Consider the following 23,113-nt stretch of genomic DNA (forward strand, 5'->3'; position numbering starts at 1 on the left):
ACAGATAGCAGTGAGACAGTGTATTCAGCGTGTATTCATTGTCTCACTTCTATCTGTGCTGTCTGATGAGTGACAAGGTCACTGTGCACAATAGGGAGAAAATTAAGTAAAAAAAACAACATATTTAATAGGATGAACTATGCTGATATCGTAAAATATTAACTAAATAATAGTTTAGTGTTAAATCGTATCTGATGAGATTATCTGTAAATTTCACCATAATGTCTGTGACTGAAGTTCCTTAACTTACACTGTTATCTACAGAAATTCAAATCCAAATTCTAATTTTATTTGTCACATAGTCATACACAGTATGATATACAGTGAAATGCTTTTAGGATGGTCCATGACCTTAAAAAACAAGATTATTAATAAGAAATAAATTATGGAAAATGAGCATAAAATATACAAGATAAGAACAAAATATTATATATATATATATATATATATATATATATATATATATATATATATATATATATATTCTAAAAAACTTAGCTGTACAAAATATAGACGAAATGTGTGTACAAATATGGAAAATATAGTAACTGTTGTGGAAATTGACAGAATTGACAGGGGGTGGAATCGCTTTCCTGACCGCAACAGAGAAAACAGTCCATTATTAGGGTGGCTGAGGTCCTTCACTGGTGCAGATGGTGCGCTTAGCTGATCTCACTACGTTCTCATCATGTATCTCATAATTATCACTTTTCTTATAATTATCAATTATTCTCTCATGAGATCCTGATTCATCCTAATTATGACATACTTTGTCAGCAACCATACCTTTTCTCATAATCACAAGATCAGAATGTCATAATTATGAGATAGTACATTATACTTATTTATTAGTAAGTACTACTTATAAATTAGTAAGTCATAATAATGAGGTACCAACAGTGGTGTAGTCGTTAGTACTGTGGCTTCACACCTCCAGGGTCGAGGGTTCAATTTCTGCCTCAGGTCTGTGCGCATGGAGTTAGCATGTTCTCCCAATGCTTGTGGGTTTCCTCTGGGTAATTTGGTTTCCTTTCACAGTCCATAGACATGCAGAGTAGGTGAATTAGCACTTCCAAAATGTGAGAGTGTGTGTGTGCTTGTGTACCCCATGATGAATTGGCACCATGTCCAGGGTGAACCCTGCCACGTGTCCCAAGTCCCCGTGGTGGGATAGACTCCAGACCTCACGCAAGCCTGTACAGGATAAGCAGTTTAAAGAGTGAGTGAGTGAATGAGTGAGTGAGTGTGAGTGAGTGAGTGTGAGTGAGTGAAAGAGTGAATGAGAGAGTGAGTGAGTGAGTGAGAGAGTGTGAGTGAGTGAGTGAGTGAGTGAGTGAGTGAGTGAGTGAGTGAGTGTAAGTGAGTGAGTGAGTGTGAGTGAGTGAAAGAGTGAATGAGAGAGTGAGTGAGTGAGTGAGTGTGAGTGAGTGAGTGTGAGTGAGTGAGTGAGTGAGTGTAAGTGAGTGAGTGAGTGTGAGTGAGTGAGTGAGTGTCAGTGAGTGAGTGTGAGTGAGTGAGTGAGTGAGTGAGAGAGTGTAAGTGAGTGTGAGTAAGTGAGTGAGTGTGAGTGAGTGAGTGAGTGAGTGAGTGAGTGAGTGTGAGTGAGTGAGTGAGAGAGTGAGTGAATGAGTGAGTGAGAGAGTGTGAGTGAGTGAGTGAGTGAGTGAGTGAGTGAGTGAGTGTGAGTAAGTGAGTGAGTGAGTGAGAGAGTGTGAGTGAGTGAGTTTGAGTGAGTGAGTGAGTGAGTGTGAGTGAGTGTGAGTGAGTGAGTGAGTGAGTGAGTGAGTGAGTGTGAGTGAGTGAGTGAAAGAGTGAGTGAGTGAGTGAGTGTGAGTGAGTGAGTGAAAGAGTGAGTGAGAGAGTGAGTGAATGAGTGAGTGAGTGAGTCAGGGAGAGAGTGTGAGTGAGTGAGTGAAAGAGTGAGTGAAAGAGTGAGTGAGTGAGTGTGAGTGAGTGAGTGTGAGTGAGTGAGAGAGTGTGAGTGAGTGAGTGTGAGTGAGTGAGTGAGTGAAAGAGTGAGTGAGAGAGTAAGTGAATGAATGAGTGAGTGAGTGAGTGTGAGTGAGTGAGTGAGAGAGTGTGAGTGAGTGAGTGTGAGTGAGTGAGTGTGAGTGAGTGAGTGAGAGAGTGAGTGAGTGAGTGAGTGAAAGAGTAAGTGAATGAGTGAGTGAGTGAGTGTGAGTGAGTGAGTGTGAGTGAGTGAGTGAGTGAGTGAGTGAGTGAGAGTGAGTGAGTGAGTGAGTGAGTGAGTGAGTGAGTGAGTGAGTGAGTGAGTGTGAGTGAGTGAATGAGTGAGTGAGAGAGAGAGAAAGAGAGAGAGAGAGAGAGAGGAATAATGCACTTATTTCTGAAATAAACAGGTACTATCACAGTTATATACAGTATGTTTTGTACTTGCTCAATATGAAAGATTGGAATCAATAATCAAATCAATGCGTGTACTTTTACTGCGGCACATTAAACAGAAAGGCCATGCATGTAGAGTTACTACGTAATCAGCAACTAATTTAACTCAGCAATAAGTATCAACTTTCAGTTGAGCAGCTTCTTCAGATCCTTCCTCTCATTCCAGCGAGACAACAGGAGATATACAAGACCTGGCTAGCTTGCGAACTGACATGCCAAAGATTAACTACGTTCAATAAATTTGCTCACATACATTTTGGGTGGGTAGCGTCAGTAAAGGCATCCGGCATAAAACCTGTGCCAAGTTGATGGAAGCAGCCGAAAGACTAACAACAACATCATGTTACTTTGCCTTAGCCGAAACAGTCAACAATGGTACCCAACTGTGACCACAATAACTTACAATGTGAACTCAAGGCTTATAACATTGAACTGTGCACAGTCAGTCTCAATGTTCATCTACAATTTCAGGTGGACACTGGTACCAGTGTATCTCTCTTAAAAGTTGATACTATTTTATTAAACAGTTTTTGGTTGTGCCATCTACTGCCCTGCATAATTACGGTGATCTGACTTTTTTATGAAGCAATATTTTACCCAAACTTTTAGTTATTTCCCAACAGAATGCCAGTCTAACTGTTTACAATGCTCTGGTTCTCACTTTTGGGTACAGGCAAGTCTGCAACTTTTACTGTTACTCTGGCAAACTTGTGTTGGCTAAGGAGGAGCCTGGTGCTCTGCACCTCTGTATGGATCATTGTGCAGTTAACAAGGTTAAAATATTTGACAAGTACCCAAGTCCCACTTTGATGGAACTCACACCTTAGTTCGATGGCTCAGCAATGTTTTCAAACCTCGACCTTGATCCAAGAGTTTGAATCTGAATGTAAACAAGTCACATTGCGAGGTTTTTTCACGAGCTGACAGCATGATCATCACTTACTCGAGGCATTACATTCCCAAGAGATTCCTTATCTTCATGACCAGAGATTTAGTTACTAATTTATTAATATTTGCCAATATTTTGAAAATTACTCTTGATTTTTTTTCTTCTTCTTTAATTTTATGGAAACATGGTGGCGCATAGTGGTTAGCACTGTGACCTTTAAATCCTGTCTTCAAAAAGTAAATATTACAGAAGAATAAACGTTTCTGTAGACTTTGGTACATAGGCTCTCCTCATTGACTTCCTTCCTGTTTCCTGACCTGCTGATCGTTAAGCAGGAAGTCTCATTACTCTCCTACACTGTGACACATCTGTGCATCACACACACCCACGTGTACATGGACAAAGGGGACTAGAATGTATGTTGATCGGAACAATATTACTCACAAGCAGAACATAACTTATTCACTTTCACATACTCAGCTTATGTGTAATGCACTTTTGACTGCAGCTCCAGGTGGAATTTTGCCCATGTAATCTCAATAAGCATTTGGTGGACATAAATACCTTGTAATGTCCTAATAAGAACACTTTTTTAAAAGCAGCATTTAAACATGGACAGGGAAAGGGATAACGATATACACAAAATCCAGTGGTGTGAAAAGAGGTAAGAGGTTATTTGTGAGGTCCTGTTGGCAGTGATCTGGATGATGAGATAACAAATACTCAGCTGTGGGAAGAAGGAAATGACTTTGTCCCCAACCGAAGAGGGACAAAGGCTACATGAGAAAGTGCCACAATGAGAACATAGAATCACAATTGTTTAACTGTGTGTGAAAAAGAAAGAGAGGGGGTATAGTCACCTCTTCTATAATTGTGTGCATTTATGACCCAATAGTCTGTAATAGTAAATAGTCTGTGTCTTTAGTTTTGTGATATAAGTCTAGACCAGCAGGAGGTAAAGAAATAGTTTAGTTTTTTTCCAGCATATAAGTATAATTTCAAATTCAACATTTTATTTGTCACGTACACATCCATACTCAGTATGATACGCAGTGAAATGCTTACATGACTGTTCTTGGACTAAAAAGAAAAAATTAAACAGAATAAGAAGTTAAGCAAAGGCAAATAGATAAGAATGTAAAAAATAAAATCTACAGATATACAATATACAGTTAGAATAAAATGAATATAAATGTAGGTATGACAGCAACAGTATGAGTGACCATGGGAATGAGATGATGTGTGTGACAGCAGTAACGTTACCATACTGTAGGTATCAGTTGTTATAAATTCTCTTGCTCTTCACCTCAAATGTGAAGTTTCTGTAATATAACAATGTAATATTTGTAAAACAATGCATTCCGAGGTTAAGCTGAGACTCACGTGAAGCTTCTGACTCACAAAAAGTCCCACTGAGATAAATCAAGTTGGTATCTTTCAAGGTTACAGTGCATTTAGCACAAATTTAACTCTTGTATCCACATGGCTAACCAGATACATTGTACTCATGCTCTGGGTGACAAAGTTTGGCATGCAGAGAAAGGAAAATTTACAACAACCAAGATCTATTGAAATATACTTATAAGCATCTCGGTTTTGATTTAAGAATTCTTTTTATTTATAAATCCCTTTTTAAATCTATCCCTTTGATTTATGTCTAAATTTAACACACAACCATGCTCTTTCCAAATTATTCTATACTACCAATGTGTAAATCAAGTTGTGGTTTTAAATACAATAGCCCACCTTTAAAAATAAGCTATTTAAGCTAGCAGATAATTAATATTGTATTATTTGATTTGATTTTTATACCCCACAAAAGTTTCATATTTCTTGATGTTTGGTTTACATTTTTGTCATGTTAATACTTACTAAATAATTTATTTTGTACAATCTAATTTTGACCTAAGGAAGACTTGTAAGACCTTTAAAGAAATAGATTGCTCTGCTCTTTACTCTGACCCTAACACACACACACACACACACACACACACACACCACCTCCCACATCTTTTCCCTCCCCCACTGTCTGTATCTGTCCTTCACCCTCTCTCTGTTTCTGTCTCTCTCTCCCTCTGTGTTTTGGAATGTGAACCATCGGGGTCCTTATTGTCTTCATCCATAAGACCACATTACAGGGAACTGTCACCAGGCAACATCTACAGGCTCTTTATGGTTGCCATGACAAAGGTTCTTTAATGATGTTGTGCCTGCCCCTGTGTGCCTCGCTGTTTGCTGTGGAATGAGGGTCCTTAAAAAACTCATCCCTTCCCCCTACTACTACACCCAACTTAGACCCTCTCTCTCTCTCTCACACACACACACACACACACACACCTTACACTTCTGCATAACCTAGTCTGCTGTAACAGGGTGACTGGAACTAACAGTTGCACAATGGAGTCTGAAAAAGCTACTCCAGGTCTGGAACATTCAGATAGGCGTCATTGTGCAGAGACTATAGTGGAGAGGTGGGCTGACGTGAGCACTGTCAACAACGCTGTAAAATACAGCAGTGCTTTGACTAAGCTCTCACTGGAGCTCTCTGTTTTTACTGTATTTGTTCATTACCTAAAAACAATGTGGACACTAATTAAATACATTTAAATATTATTTGCACATATTTTGCCCCAACTCAGGGGCAACTATGCTACTAATTATACTAATAGACTAATTATTTTTTTAGCTTTATTTAATCTTTCTATCTTACTAAATGTAATCATTTTTTAATTAAATTAAACAGCTAAAGCTAATTAAGCATTAGACATTGACTAATTAAGCAGCTAAATACCATTTTAAAACTTTGCACTGTCTACTTAAGCATGCTGAGCAAAGCCCATACCCAATCAGGCACTGCTTTTTGTCTCCTGCTCTGTTTGTAAATTAATGTCAAATTTTCTAGAGTTTGGCTTCAATTTTACTTTAATCCAATGGTGAATAGTAAATTTGTTTTAATGTGTATCTAATCCAATTACAATAATAAATACAATAAAGGCCTGTACATAGCCAAATATGTGAACAACAAGGTCTAAATATTAAAAGTTATGGTATTACGCCCAATGAGAAGTTGCTAAGTATGAAAATTATTTTTATATAAAGACACCCATGTAAGATTTAGATTTATAGTTGGGCAGGCAGAACTATATTTCTAAATCATACATAGGTGCCTTGAGAATACGATGCAAATTGGAGCTTAAATTTATTGTGCGGTGACCGTGTGGTGTTTAGGCAGATAGACAAGGAGTGTGTGTGTGTGTGCGCGCACGCGCTTGCATGTGTGGAGGGGGTTCTGAAGACAATGGGACTGAAACAAAGTGCAGTGAAAGACATTTCCAGTAAACACATAAGTAGGACACATTTGGAAATGCAGAATAACATCATTTAACCACTTTTAAAACCAGGTCACCCAAGTCTATTTCCAGGAATAAAAACAATCACATCACTCAAATAAATGAGAAATATTTCTTAGATTTGTTGCCATTTGCTGTTTAACGGCTAAATAAACATTCACGGTTCCATTTTGATAACTGTTTATTAAAAACATTACAGTTCAAAGCATTTAAAACAAAACATGTTTAAAAAATAGTAATTTACTACTGAGGAAAAATTTTGGTATTGTGGTCTTTTTAGTTTAATGTACAAATAATTTTACAAGGCACAAACAAAGTATGCCCAGCACATTATTTTAATGGCACACTGGTCTGGCCTGTCCTTTAACGCACCTGCTCATTTAACTAAACAGCTACTAAAATCAACATCAGTTTCTGAGCTAGGCAGATGTGTGTCTGACAGCACATGCAAGGAAAAATCTCTGCTTTCAGACCTCCCAAATAGAATAAGGACTAGCAAATAGACTTTCAAGTTTCCCATGGAAACAATCATTATCATCACCATCATCATCATCATGCTTTGTTAAAAATTCAAGAAAGAATTGCGTAAAAAACAAACAAACAATCAAACAAACAATCAAAAGTGGAAATATTCTTTCAAAAAATTAAGCTGAAATCAGTTTTTTTGGCCCTTCAAAACACATAGCCTTCTATGATTAAAACAGGGAGTCCAAAAAAGTCCGTAGAAGACATTAAGAGTCCATGACTAGGAAAAAACAGGTGGTTTATATATAGGACAAAAAAAATCTACAGGTGCAAAAATCACACAGGCTACAAGGAAACAGCCAGGCGTTACCCGACACTTTGCTTTTACAGTACAGCGGTACATTAACTCAATGCAGAAAGACATTTAGTCCTGAAATTCTTTTTACAGATTTTAGGGCAGTGGTCGGCTCCTTCCTCTTCTTCTGCAATATTTTATTCAATGCGAATAATGTCGGAATTGATATATGGGACAGACGGTGTTAGACTTTTAGAAAAGAGTTCAAGGTTTCTTTGGATGGTTACGGGTTCGAGTATTCTAACCGGATTCTAGATTGAACCCAGAAGTAAAATCCTCTGTTGTATGGTCCTCTAGAGAACCTTTAAAACCGAAAAAAAAAAAAGATCTTTAAGGGAGCCGTTTGGAAGTGTTGCGCGCAAATCCCATGTTGCAGCTACTGGGTTCTGCAGTCCGCCCTAACCATGGCTTTACGCCTGCGTTTTAGTTGTGGATTTAGACGTAGTTCCTCTTATCGTAGTCTCCATTGGATGTGGGCGCTCTTTTTGTGGGTGCGTAGTTGATGGAGTAACCCGCCCCGGCCGCTGATGATGGCGGACACGAGCAGCAGAGCACTGAGCCGCCCAGCAGTAGGAGCCCCGCGGCCGCCCAGCCGATGTACAGCGCGGCCCCCATCTCGCGCTTCTGGGCCGGGGGCACGTGCGGGTTGTAAAAATCGGCGATGATTTTGTTGGCCATCCAGCAGAGGGGCACGAGCACCAGCACGGCGCTGACGATGTAGAGCGCTCCACCGAAGTTCACAACTCGCACCTTGACGAGCTCGGCACGGATGCAGTTGGTGCACTGCGCTCCGGCGATCACGGCCAGCAGCGCCAACACGCACAGCACGGACGAGACTACAGTCAGTGCGCGCGCCACCTGCAGGTCGCTGCTGAGCGCCAGCATCGAGTCGTGCACCTTACACTGCATCTGGCCCGTACTCTGAACAGCGCAAGACATCCACAGGCCGTCCCAGATGGTCTGCGACACCACGATGTTGGCCTCGATGTGCGCCGCCACCTTCCACGTGGGCAGACCGCATGCGATCATCTCCAGCAGCGTGCCAAACACGGCTAGTATCAGGCCGAGAAGCTCCAGAGCCGCCGAGGCCATCTTCCCTTAGAATATTCTCCTTAGTATTACCCTTCGGGGCTGGTGAACAGTCCGCTTCTTAAATGATAAACAGCAGGTCCACTTTCCAGTTGGTCGTTTAAAAGACGCAGATGCTTCCCCTCAGATAAACACCACTGCGTGATGCAGGAGCTCTGAGTAACGGTCTCTGCGCGCAGGAGAGTGAGGAGGAGGAGGAGAGAATCAAAGCTGCTAACAAACGGTACACCAGAAGAAGGGGGTGACTGAGCTTGCAAGCGTGTTCAAGCAGAAAAGCCAAACTTTTGTCCAATCACAAAGCGCCGCATCTACTCGTGGCCAATAGAAAACAGAGGAAGCTGGGCAGTGAGACCATCAGGGAGGAAGGGGAGGAAGGCACCTACTGGTTTGAAACTCTCTAGCAGGCTGGACATAGGGACACAGATGAGGGGGAGACAGAAAACTATCACGAGTACTGTTGTAGCCTATATAATCTTAATCACTTAATGTCGTGTACGTTTAACTTAATTAAATCCAGCTCATTAACTTTTAATAGAAGTTATTAGGACTACGAGTTTAAAAATATATACTGTACTTAAGTGCATATAGTTCTAATAACTGTTTTCCCCTATACAGTCTCAGCAGAGGCTAATTACAGCTTTGGCTATGAACTCATGTATTAGTGTTGAATAAACACACGCCCATGTAATTTAAAAGCAAAATCATAGGATGGAGAGACTGATACCTTTATAAAGTTTAAAGTTTCTTTTTTTAAAGAATTAATAAACGCTTTAATTCTCCAAAATAACACTGCATTATTTGACCACTTAATGAAGTTTTTATATTATTTCAATATAAAAATTGACAACTTGTTCATGAAGCCTGTAACCTAGCAAACATTTAGCAAATGTTGATGTTCATAGTCCTCGTTCATAGTTTCAAACATTAACATTACCATTATACATTAAAATACATTAAAATCTCTTAAATGACAGTTAACAAATGTTCTCTTAATTAATTAATTTTTTCACTGCAATCACAAGGCAGCATGTTGTCCACTGTAACCCAAAAGTTATTATTTGCATCATGCAAAAAAAAAAAAAAAAAAGAAATGGCTACAAGAGATACAGTAATAGGTATAACCCCATTGGGGAGCAAATCATGCTACTTCATATTTACTCTAAACCTTTCCAGCAGAGAAGGAATATTCTTTGGGATGGGTAAGAACAGGACTGATAGCATTGCACATTGGAGTAGTTATTAATAGTCGAAGTAAAAAAAAAAGTAAAATAGTCAAAATTCAGGCAGCACAGTGGTGTAGTGGTTAGCACTGTCGCCTTGCACCTCCAGGATCTGGGTTTAATTCTTATCTCTGTGTGCGAGGAGTTTGCATGTTCTCCCTGGCCTTGGTGGGTTTCCTCCCATAGTCCAAAGACCTGCAGATTAGGCTAATTGGTGTATGATGTGTGTGACCTGTGATGGATTGGCACCCTGTCCTGGGTGTACCCTGCCTTGTGCCCTAAGTCTCCTGGGATAGACTCCAGAGCCCCCGCGACCCTGGATACAGGATAAAGCTGTATAGATGATGAGTGAGTAAGTGAGTGAGTAAAAATTCAGTGGCTTCTGAGACCCTATTAAAAAAATATATTAAAAAAATCTACAAAGATAATCTAAAGCACAATGTAAGGTCAGACAGTTTTAAGTATGATATACAGAACTTTTTCTATTGTAAGATATATTGCAAAGTTTGGGGTAACAAAAGGGGGATTACGCAGTAGATGGTGTCCATATATTAGAATAGAATGTGCAACACAGTGATCTTGTTTACTACAAAAAGACACAACAAAAAACTTTATTGGAGCAAAAAATGGAAGATTTTAGACTGGACAAATGCAATCACCGGACCATAACTACTATGGAACATGCATTTTACCACCAAAGGAGGAGACTGAAAGGGGCAAAACCCTCCAAAAGGAACATAAACTGAAAAGACGCTATAGTACAAAACTGGAAAGCATCACAAAAAAAAGAATGCAACAGTATGGTGATATCTGTGAGTCACTGGCTTGATGCACTTATTGGGAAAAATTCATATTTAACCAAATGCTAAGCATTATTTACTTTAATTTACTTTAAGACTAATGTTATAATATTTTCACACATCCAATATGTCACTGAAGTTACAGTATACATGATAACATACAGGATACAGAATAACAATGCTAGATTTAAAAAATAAAGGAACTTATTTTAAATTGAACCTCTTATTTACATTTACAATAATAACTATTGAACTATTGTATTCACACATGCAAGAACAAAGGAGTGTGAAAACATTTGTTACTGCTTCCTGCTCAGGAGGGGAGCGGGGGATATTTAATGTTAAAATGTATTAGATATATGTTAGATTTTTCAAGGTACACTTCGGGGTGGTCCATGGGCAGGCCAAGTTCCTTGGGGTCTCCTTCCCCTCGGAAGGAGACAACAGTAATGGACAAACAGTCAAAACAGATTTAAACAGTAATTCGAGGGTGTGTACATTTACAGATTTCAGTTTGCTCTACATTGTTTGGGTTTTGCATTGTGCAGTTTTAACACCAGTCCAGGTTCATAGAGCTATTTAAATAACCATAATAATTAAACTGAAAAACTGAAAAACTGAAGAAGCTCCTTGGATGAGTAGTGAAATGTTTCCACTACACTAAGAAGAAGTCCAATTAACATAACTCAACTTCCGGATAATAATTAAACGAAAAGGGAACATCCAAATAGATGGACTAAACTTTTTTGTTTCTTTAACATCATGTCCAGTCACCTCCATTGATCCCCGACAAAACAGCGCGTGCAGGTTTCTAGAGAAACTGTGCGCGTTTTCCACCATCTTGGCTCTTAATGGCCCTTTTCCCTCGCTCTACGCGACGCCCATTAGGAGCCGGAATGTCGCTTGTTGCTCTCTACTTCAGGGGCAGAGACTGAACGGCATTGTGGGGCGGAGGCGGGATTGTAGCGGTTTCCGGATCCCCTGGACAGTCCTGGGAAAAGTGTGAATATAAGTGAGAAGAAGAGAAGTCTGTCTTTTGTATTTTGTCAAAAGTTTACACCGAGGTAAGCGCTTCTTCTGTGTTGAGCCTGCTTGCGGTAGCCTGCTTGCGCTGCCTGAGCTAACAGCTGAGTCCAGTGAAACACTGTAGACTGATGTGCGGAAGTTAAAAGTTTACACGAACAGCTGAAATACTTTGGAATTCGTCGCAATAGCGCACTTTAAAAGTTGGTCAGTTTATTTTATTTACCGAATATTTCAAGTAATCATTCAACACGATACGGTGTTTATTTAACATTCCTCAGCTGTTTTAGTGCTAACGGCAGTGCCCTTAAAAACAGGGTGTGGGCGCTTTGGGCGGCTAAAGCAATGAATAGGACGGTGAAGGCCCAGTGAAATCCAGTATTACATTTACCTGAAAGCCCTACTGTTCTTTCTAAGTTTATGTGGATTTTGTGCTATTCACGTTGAACACTGCCACCAATAGAAAGATAGTGTTCAGGCAGAATGGATCTTAGAGGGACAGCATGGAACCTTTTAAAGGTCTGGTGTGATTGGGTTTGCTGAAAAGTTAAATGTTTTGAGAACATTTATGTAGCATTTTTAAAACTGGCATAAAGTATCTATTTTTTCTCCTTTTAAGTTACACATACACACTTACTAAGCACAAACCTGTACACACACCCATTTATGCAGTTATCTCCATATCCAATCTTTTGGCAACAAAGCATTAAAGCTTGGAGATACAGCCACAAGACTGGAGGAAACTGTGATCACAGTGACTTTGACCATAGCATGATTGTTGGTACCAGACTAGCCACTTTAAGTATTTCTGTAATTGCTAATCTCCTGGGATTTTCATGCACAACAGTACCCATTATTGGCGGGAAAAGAGTTTGTAGAAATAGTTAAAAGGCCGAAATCCTTTCATCGTCAGCCAAGTACACTCCCTGTAATTGGTAATTGGAGAGTAAATTACTGATGAGAAATTGAAAAAGTAGTTCAGATAAAGTTCTTAAACTTCTTAAAATAACACCATTAAAATTCGCTTGTACCACTTCAGTGTTGTTATCTTAGCTGTGAAAATGTTAACCAATTGCACTAAAAATAATCAGTTTTAAATTTCTAATTAATATCTATTGTTGCAGATGTGTGTTTATATTGAGCAAGGAGCTTATTAGTAGCCTATTTAAAAATAGATTATTAAATCTGGCACATAACTGTTCATAACATTGCTTTTACTTACTATTTTGATTTCATTTATGGCGCAGGTTAAACTTCAGGCAGATGTCTAAGCACTCCTAAAGTTTCATTAAAGTCTGTCCAGCCAGTTTTGTGTTGTATTTAAGCAGCACTATAATGTAAAACATTAATCAGACTTAAGAATCAAGTGCGTGGATGTCGCATAACTGCTTATAACTTCACTTCTACTCAACATTTTGATTTCATTTATGGTTTAATACCTAAGCACTGCAAAAGTGTCATTAAATTCTGCCAGACATACAGCAAATTATTCGGAGACTGGTTTCGGGTCCTTCATTGTATCATTAAAGTAAGGAAAAAGTAAAGAAAAAGTAAAGAAAAAGCTCAGAAAATGTAAATATCTTGTTGATCAGTGAGGTCAAATGAAAATGAATAAAATCATTTGAGCTGACATAAAGTCTAAGATAACCACCTTGTGTTAAGCAGAAAAGCATTTCAGACTGCCCAGCTTGTCAAATCTTGTGGCTGATGAGCTCCAACAGCAGAAGACCAATTCATATTTCAGTTGTGTCAACCAAAAACAGAACACTGAGGCTGCAGTGGGCACAGACTCACAAAAACTGGACAGCTGAAGCCTGAAAAATGTAGCCTGGGCTAAAGAATCTCAATTTCTGCTCATGTGCACAGATGGTATGGACAGAATTCAGCACAGACAGAATTTTTTTTTCTTGGCATTCTTTTGGACTCATTAACACCAATTAGTTGTATATAGTATATATGTATGTATATAATATGTTTATATACTGTAAACAAAGGGAAAATTCCTAACTGGTATTATGAACATTACAACATGTTCAATGTTCTTTGTGGCCTTCTCAGCCACTGGAGCTGAATCAAGTAGAAGACGTTTGGGATGTTGTAGAGGGGGAGATTCATTACAACATTAAAGTGTAACTGGAAAATCTGTCCATGTTGAAATTATGCAATCATATTAACATGGAACAGAATGTTTGCAACGTATTTTGGAACTCACAGCACAAAGAATTGAGGTTGAGAGCAAAATGGGGACCTTTCCAGTATAGAGATCCTGTACCTGACATCAGCTTTAGAATGCAATTATTTTTTTCTTTTGGGGGTCTTTATCTTGGTGGTCAGTATTTCACAGTTGATGGTTAAAAGCAATAGTAATAAGTGCTTTATAAAGCCTGACACATGTTTGATGGTTGTATGCTGTAATTGGGGGGAGCTAGCAGATGGCAGGGCATTCTATAGGATTTCTGCTGATAAACAGAAGGGATTTGTGGTTAGCAGTGATTAATTAAGCCAGCACTAATAAAATCATGTCTTATGAAATGGTAAAGGCGTTAGTTCTATTCCAGTGTGTATCGATATTGTTAATAGTTTAAGGAAATGCCATCCAGTTGAGGTTCTATTTATTTCTTATATAACAAGCCAATAATAATCAACACGATTACATTTGGTGCATTTATTTTATGCAAAATTGATACTTATGGTTCACAGTACCATAGTCTAATAGACTATAGCATCTATAGTCAAAACTAGCATATGTGTATTCTTTTTTTTTTTTTTTGTGCATATTTTTGTAAGGTAATTATGGAAGGAACTTTCAGAAAACCAATATGGACATCAGAAAAACGAGTGGTATTTTGCATAGACAGTTACCTGAGCTCAGGGAATTCTGAACTGGAACCTTGGAGCTGTGTTTTAGCAAAATGACCTGCTGACAAAAGTGACTTGCATTGAGTTCACATAAAAATAAATGATTTGAATAATAGTGTCAGTGTATATATATATATATATATATATATATATATATATATATATATATATATATATATATATTGTGTGATTTTTGCATGTTCAGTCTGCTAGAGGAACCTTTTAAGTGCACATTTGGGTATAGCCACACACTGTAATGCTAAAATAATTATTATTCATTAGTTTATTCTGTGATACCAGGGGAAAATTAGGCTACATTTATCAGCAAGGAGAAATTTATCTGGAAGTCTCATCATATGTTTGCATATTAGCAATATGGTACTCTGAAGTGAATATGCTGTTTGTCTGCTCTGACTAGCATTCAGGTCTTAACACTGAATTAGCTAGGGTTCTTCCTACTTATGAGCTAATGCATGACATAGACTTTGTGAGCTTTAAGCAGGACTAGACCCAGCAATCAGTTTTTAGCTAGGGTAAGGTGTCCATATTGTGTGATCCAACACTTTGATTGATACACCGGTTGTTCAGTATCCATCATATGGCAGTTTTAGGTTGCTGACCAGTTATTGCCTTAAATAGTGGCCTTAACTTAGAATATTTAGCATGACACCATCTTCTCATTCAATATAAGAGATAAAATAAGAGGCATAGAGCTTTTTTTTTTTACTTCATTAGCCTTATACTTCATTAGCCTTATAGTGCTTTTTCTGAGTAGAACCTTTGTTGGGTTGTGTTAATGGTGACAAGCAGCCCAAAAGATTCCAAGTGTGGAAATATTTCTTTGTGAAACAGAGAGATAACACTCCCAAATTTTTGAGACTTAATACAATGTCACACATTTTTTTAGCCGACTATCAAATAGGGTTCTGTCAGACATCTAATGTACTACAGCAGCAGAAAATAATCACTACCATTGTGTTTGGCAGAAATGTCAAGGTTTGTTCAAAATAGCTTTTTGAAACAAATCTATGATGGTTAATCAGTGGCACACAGTTTGTTTCTCATATGTCTGTGTTCAGTTTTTTGACAAAATTCAGTATGGTTTCTTGGTTATGGCACAGAACAAAATGTGAGCTTGTACAATTGTTACTATCCTAAACCATTGGTCTAAAAATGCTAAGCAATTTCCCTCTGGGATTAATAAAGTTCTTTGAATCTTGAATCTTTAAATTAGATGGCTTGTTAAGTATTTCTCTTGTACTTAAATCAAATTTATCATCGGTAAGTACTGATTTACTGGGTTACTTTTATAGTATTTTATAAATCTGAGTGCACGGTTATTTCACCTCTCCAATGTCAATTTTAGGAGACCAGTCTTTGTCTCTCTCCCTTGCGTCTGTGCCTCTAAATTATTCTAATTCCCTTAATAAGCTTACTGTATGTGTGGCTCCCATTTCCTGTATGTGTGGATCACATTTCCATGGCTTTTTCAATGCAAAGCTTCAGCAGGAATTTAGTTAAGAGCTTTACAGCCCTTTTAAGCTTAAAGGTTGAAATAGCAAATCTTTTAAGTCGGGTCACTACTGGTGGTCACCTGCTACAGGGGGTGGAAAGTGTAGGTTTCTCAACAATGGCAGGAAAATGTAATAAGCGTTGTTCCTATTGTTTAGGACAGATTGTTCATATTTGAAGAAAGAGCTGTTGTATTTTAAAGCAGAAACGTTTATAAAAACTAAATCTAAGTTTTGTTAGCAAAGAGATCGGTATAATGCCCACAAGTTTGAATAATACATGTGTGCGTAAATCTGTGCTCTTATTCCGTGCCTCATGTGAAGCTGCTTTGTGTGATTCCTGTGTTAATAAAAGAGCCACTTCATTAATCTAAATCCATGTTATTGTTTTCACTACTGGCAGCAAGCAGTAACAGCACCTCCCGCTGTGTACGTGCGTGTATGTATACTCGCTTTTGGCCCATGCAGAATCTGGAATATTTTTACTTTATTAGGGAAATTGAGATTATATACCACTTGCCATTGTTGAATTTGTTTTTTAACCATGTTGAGTATTTTTTTAACCATGTATTCTGCTGGGCATCTGTATGCTTCCATTTCAATAGAAAGAAAGTATAAGGTAAAAAAAAAAGACCATATAACATTAAACTTCCATTATCATATTATAGTATGCTGTTCCTGAAATTATTCTATTTTAATGCATTTGTGCAGTTCTACTGAAAACAAAAGTTTGGATACTTGGTGATAAGCTTTCTAACTTTTTAATTGAAGCTTTAAAAATTTTTCTTTATATTATTGAAAGATCTCCTCTTAAGAAACATCTTATGATTGTGCTAGTCGGTTTCAGTACAAATAAGCACCTTGCATAGATTTTCTAAGTCCATATGCAAGATGAAAAATAAACAGAACTGTACTGTCTATCGGTTCATGGATTTACACACTTCCCACCTCGTCCTGAGGTTTATATTGTATCATCACTTATGTGCAAGTATGTGAATATAAATCACAAGTGGTCATTGATGAATATAAGTGTGCCAGAGGTGAAAAAGCCAGATGAAAGTAGTTTTAAGGAAAAACATTTGGGTTTTATGCTGTGCATAAACTTCAAAGTGTATTATGGACATGCACCTAAACTGTTTTTTTTTTCTCCTTATTTTTTGTTGCAAAGTTGCTGCAGGCATGTCACAATCTGGAGAAAAAGGAAAGGTAGGATATTAGTAACCAGCACCCACAGTAATCATAATTCAATGATCAAGAATTACATTTCTATTATATTTTTCCTGATTTAAACAGAATTGTAATGATTTCTTTGTTCTGTATATTTTTTCGTTTGCTGTAGTTCCCCGAAGCAGCCGGGTATGTGGGTTTTGCTAACCTCCCTAACCAGGTACATAGGAAGTCTGTGAAGAAAGGCTTTGAGTTTACACTGATGGTAGTAGGTGAGTTACAAAAATACACACTCTCACAGGTGACTAAATTGAGTTTTTAAAAACAATTTCTTTTTTACTTTGTCTGACTTATTTTTGTTTTGTAGGAGAGTCTGGACTGGGTAAATCCACCCTCATCAACAGCCTGTTTCTCACCGACCTCTATCCAGAACGCTACATACCTGGAGCAGCAGGTATCTTTGTGGTCTAAATGTTACCAAATGTTACATTTTCTTTCTTTCTCTTTCCCCTCATGGCCTCCAATAAATAACGAAATAATGCTGAATAGATGACTTTGTAAAGTTTCTAAAAACTTGAGTGCTTAAGGTGGAATGCAGAAAGTTTTTCATTTTAGTCTCCTGAATAGAAAAGCCCCCTAAAGTCTCCCATGGGGTCAGGTATATATTAAAACTCCAAGACAATAACCCACTTTTAATCGGCATAATCCTACACATGACTCTGTTTCAGCCAGGTCACATAGCTCACATACCCCTAACTGACTAAACTTTACAATAAGTAACCTTGCCATTCCCAAACTGCTCAGACACTGATGGTTTTTACAGCTTTTATTCCACTGGTTTGCAATTAAAATGGGAGGTTAAGGTTCTAGAGCCTCACTTACCAACTGTGCATACTCATAATTTTGTGCATAAATTGTGCATACAATTTGAATGAATGATTAATTAGATGAATGAATGAATAAATGCATATTCGACTTTTATCAATTTCTAAATGATTTGTTGTTGCTTCATTCCTCTCAGTCAGGTGAGAATTTAAACAGTGTAAAGGTAAAGGCAGAGGCTCACTGGGGGCTCCTGTTTTGTTTTGTTTTGTTTTCTTCATGATTACTGTAGAGAAGATTGAGCGGACTGTGCAGATTGAGGCCTCGACGGTGGAGATTGAGGAGAGAGGGGTGAAGCTCCGCCTTACCGTTGTGGACACTCCTGGATATGGAGATGCCATCAACAGTCAAGACTGGTAAGTGAGTTTGTGGATGTCTGGTTGGTTTAGCATTTGTGATCATGCCTGGTTACCATTAAACCAAGTGGTAACTTATAGTATTAGATATAGAACGATACCAGGGGCATGTTTACTTAATACTGAGACAGGTATGATTCAAACACTAGAAAGCAATGTTTTTCTTTGGATTATAAGGTTTTATATACACTACTTCTTCTGATAATATCTAGAATATCAAGAATTTGATAAGACATATTTACTCAAAATTACATTCAATAAAAGTCTATGGATGTTTAATGTGAGTCTGAAATACCAATTCAAGGCAACAAACATTACATTGTAGGTTTAAAGGTCTTAAAATGAGACAGGACATGATGTTTTATGTTATGTTGTACAGGTACAGTGGATAGAAAAATGGTCAAAACAATGTTTGAACAGGAGTTTTTATTATTTTTGAGTTACAGTATACTGTATTCGAGTAATGTTAATGAATGCTGAGAGACATCTTATTTACAGTCCCTTTAAAAATATCGGAATGGTAAGACCATTTATTTTGTTGTTGCTGTACACTGAAGGCATTTTAGATAAAAATTTCAGTTTTCAGCTAAAAAAAAAGGTCATTTTGGACTTAAAAGGTTATTATATCAACGCTTAAGTTAACACAAATTTGCAGTTAATGAAAATTATGCCAAAAGCTACACTTACTGTATGTCACTGTATCCTATACCGTTTAGCAGTCAAGATCCCCAGTTTTCACCCAGGGTGCCCAGTTCAAGCAGATTGTGGAACTCATTTACAGCCAGGCTCTGAAACCCACCTCTTCTGATAATATCTAGGATAATACCTTTTTTCTCTCCACTTTGTTTTTGTATCACTTCTTTTCTATATTTTAGATATTCTAGACCACTATAACTATAAAAAGATTGAAGTCCTATCTTATGTGCAAAAAGCCAGCATGGGTTTAGGTTTTAATGCAGGGGTCAATCCTAATTCAACCTGTTTAATCAGTTGATCTTGGCCTCCAGTCTCTTTTGGCTTCTGCTCAGTTGGAATGAAGACAACAACAACACTGGACATTTGCACATGAGATTGGACACCGCTGGTCTGAAGGCTTTGCATCCTCAGCCTTTGGCGCTTGAATTAATTCAATTTAAATTAAGCTTAAATTAAATTTAAATGTAAGCACATGTCCAGAATTACTCTACTACTGTGCTAAAATGGTTCAGTAAATTAACCTTTGTTTATCTTGTTCTACAGTTTTAAGACCATCATCCAGTACATTGACAATCAGTTTGAACGCTACCTGCATGATGAGAGTGGCCTAAATCGCAGACACATTGTGGACAACAGAGTTCACTGCTGCTTCTATTTCATTTCTCCATTTGGACACGGGTAAAACAAACCACACACTTTTGCCTTAATATCATTGTGAGGCTCTCCTCAGAAATTAATTATTAATGCTGATTATGAATGGTATATGTAATACTTATTGTCAAAGCTGTGTGCATGTTTCAGACTGAAGCCACTTGATGTTGAATTCATGAAAGCCATCCACAGCAAAGTGAACATTGTTCCTGTCATAGCAAAAGCTGACACTCTGACACTCCGAGAGAGGGACCGCTTGAAGCGAAGGGTAAGTGTATCTTACTCCCACAAATCCTAGATGAGATATTATAAATTTGTGTTTGACACACACATGACATAAAGAAAAAGGGTTTTGTTTAAGTGAGGTCTTGTTACTCTGGTCTTAAGACAACTGTGTGTGTTCTAGAGGTGATGGCTGTTATCCTCGCCGGATAGCAGTAAAGTTACTTTCATTTTTTTGCAGATGCTTTCCTTTGTTTCAGTGTCAGAAACTGCTGACACTGCTGGATGCTGGCACATATGCTGATATGTTATTGAGCAAATGGATGACATAGTTACAGTATGTTAACATTTGTCATTACCCAGTTTCCCTTCTGCTCTTATCAGGAATTTTATGACAAGCTGAGCAGCCTAATGTTAATTGCCAGTCTGCAATGTAAATTTGCATTCAGTAGTGGGTTGAAGCTTGACAGTCTGTATGAAAGACTCGGGTGTGTGAGAGTGAAAGAAAGGGAGCACTACATGTTGTAAATAGATGTTGTTAAAAAATTTAAATAGGATGTCATATCAGACATGTTACTTCCCTAACAAAACATACTGTGGAATGGAAAAACTATAATTCTTTTTGGATCCATCTTTGTGGATTAGGTCTTTGTAATGCGGTAATTAAATGTAAGTACATATTTTTTTAATAGCTTTGTGATATTTTGAGAGATGATGACAAAAACAGTAATACTAAAAGTAAATATTGTCTCTTGAAGACACGTTTGTCACAATATTATATAAGATTTTTTTACACAGTCACAGAGGGTGTCAGTATAGTGAAATTTGAACTCAAAGCCAAGTAGCAATACTGTGGCATACATTGTGCATTTTTTTTTTGTTAGATTTAATTTTGCTAGGAGCTGATATGATTGTTCTTCATAATTCCCTCTGTGCTGATTTTGTATCCATTGCGAAATCAGCACAGAGGGCCCTAATGAGCTTTAGACTTTTTAAAAGCAACTGTTTTAGATTAGTGCTTCGAACACAAGTGCCCAAGAGCCTGAGGCTCATTACAGCCCCCATTCTAAAAGTGTTGGAATGGTAAGGCCAATTGTTATTTATTTATTTTTTTTTATATACAATTAAGACGTGGATTTGAGATTTAAAGATGCCAAGTTGTTTACCATATTTAAATGTTAATATCAGGAATTGCAAGCAGAAATTATGATCCATTGTCTTAGCTTTAGATTTTTTTTTTAAACCAAATGTCTTCAGTATATAGCACAAACAGAACATTTGACTTTGCCATTCTTTGTCTAAATCTTATGTTAGGTTTTGATTTCCCACTGAAGGGAAAATTCAGTAGAATCAAGGCAAAAGGCTATTTTGTGAGCAAAAAAAAAAAAAAACAAGAAGATTCAGTCTTCCCCACAGGTCTGAAATTACATACATACAACAAATATAGTACATATGACTTTTTAATAAAATATTTGCTACTAATTAATCGATCGTGGATGGCATCACTCTCCCGAACAGATTTTTAAAAAGGGTGCACAAATATACTTGGGCGGCCTCCTACTGTACTCTAAATGTGGGGAAACCCTGAGATGGGCAAGCACACTGGAGTTTTTCCTGGACTGAAGAACATGGAGAATGTTTTGTTGGCCATTTGACTCCTTTTACAGTCATTTGTCTAGGATATGTGCACTGGTGCCAATAGGGCTCATGGTGGTCTTAATAGCGGTGATAAGACCAGTGTAGTCTAAGTTGTTTTCCTGTAATCAATCAATCTATTTCCTTGCATTGATGTTCTCCAGTTTGCTCAGCAAACCTTGTGTTGCCCTTTAACCATAGCAGACGAAGAGCCAAGCATGAGCTCACACCATGTAAGTGGCTGTCTCCTGCAGCTTTGATATTGTATATTTTGCTTTGGGACAATTTGGGTTTGCGCCTGTGGTTTAACCTAAGTTATATATTTGGGTTTAATTTAATAAGTATAAATATAATTACACAATTCTGTTTTAAATTATTATATTATGGAAAAAAATAAGGAGAAATTCGGAAATTGCCCTCTGCCAAACCTTTTATCGAGCATGTTTGTATTTTAAATCCATACATTAAATCAGGAAACTCAGTTGCTGTATTCATGTGATTTATAACCATTAGGGCTGCACGATTTGAACAAAAAACACAGTGCCATTATTTTGACACATACAGTATAGTGATTGTAATTTAAACTAAGGTATGTAACTATTAAATGTACCATTTTCGTATGCAAATTACGCTAATGCCTAGGCTTATCTAGGCTAACAACAAATAAATTATAATTTTTTGTAATTATTGACAAACTCTACATAAATTCCCAACTGTGCATATATTACTCGTACTAAATTGCATCCTTTTGGAAAATAATTGCACAGGTCTGTATGCAACCTTCATTTTGTGCAATTAAATGTGCATCACTTTCTCCATGTCAACAGAGGATAACCTGCTTGTTCCACTGCTTGCATTTTGGTAATTCTGCAGGAGCTTAAAGCCACATATAAGCGCAAAGACGACTTATTTTAATATTGTGACATGCCTATTGTTTTTCTGCAAAAAAAAAAAGAAGGTTAGACAGTCGATGACCTCTCCTTCAGTGGGCAGGACATCGAGTTATTAGTTTAAGTGGTATTGTTAGAAATGCCTGGTAAACGCATACCAGGTACCCTTGTGTTAAGTTTGACCTTTTAAAAAGGATGTGGACATTGAATACACTACTGGCATCAACCTCTGCGTAGCTGCACAGGTCAGTGAAAGGCTGAATTAGGGGAGTCTTCCTTTTGTTTTTAATTATGTCAGTGTGGCTATAAAGTGTGCCAAAATTCTAACACCCTCAAGCCCCAAGTATAGCAAACAACGCATTATATGCAGTGAATTTTACAAGCAAGTGAAATCTAATTTTTTAAACATTTCATCTGCTTTCTCACATTGCAAAGAAAGACTTTTTTTTACTTGTACTCTGAAGTCTTTTCAGATTTTTTGTTGTTGTTCATTGTGTCATTGGTGCTTTTAGTTTTTTACTACCCCCTCCTTTTGATTTATGAACTAGGAAGCAGCCTGTCGTGCCTTTTTTGATGCATGTCTAAGCGATTGGTGGCGTGGACATTGGCTGTGTTGGATACTTATCAGAGTTTGTCCAAATGGACCA

General features: G+C 37.6%; 2 protein-coding genes across 2 annotated transcripts in view; one reads left to right on the top strand and one right to left on the bottom strand.

Annotated features, from left to right (window-relative positions):
- Window positions 1-6,814: 6,814 nt before the first annotated feature.
- cldn5a (claudin 5a) lies at window positions 6,815-8,781 on the bottom strand. The gene has a single exon (XM_053504627.1). It carries the CDS (start codon window positions 8,555-8,557, stop codon window positions 7,901-7,903), a length of 657 nt encoding a protein of 218 aa, XP_053360602.1. The 5' UTR covers window positions 8,558-8,781; the 3' UTR covers window positions 6,815-7,900.
- Window positions 8,782-11,480: 2,699 nt separating this feature from the next.
- zgc:63587 (uncharacterized protein LOC393431 homolog) overlaps window positions 11,481-23,113 on the top strand; it is a 28,488-nt gene continuing 16,855 nt past the window's right edge. Inside the window, exons 1-7 of the mRNA XM_053503714.1 lie at window positions 11,481-11,638; window positions 17,136-17,173; window positions 17,307-17,406; window positions 17,502-17,588; window positions 18,249-18,372; window positions 19,612-19,746; window positions 19,870-19,987. Of these exons, the coding sequence (XP_053359689.1) occupies window positions 17,147-17,173; window positions 17,307-17,406; window positions 17,502-17,588; window positions 18,249-18,372; window positions 19,612-19,746; window positions 19,870-19,987 (591 nt within the window). The 5' untranslated portion in view covers window positions 11,481-11,638; window positions 17,136-17,146. The remainder of the gene's footprint in view (window positions 11,639-17,135; window positions 17,174-17,306; window positions 17,407-17,501; window positions 17,589-18,248; window positions 18,373-19,611; window positions 19,747-19,869; window positions 19,988-23,113) is intronic.

The sequence above is a fragment of the Clarias gariepinus genome, chromosome 9 (genome assembly GCF_024256425.1).
Source record: "Clarias gariepinus isolate MV-2021 ecotype Netherlands chromosome 9, CGAR_prim_01v2, whole genome shotgun sequence".
NCBI lineage: Eukaryota > Metazoa > Chordata > Actinopteri > Siluriformes > Clariidae > Clarias > Clarias gariepinus.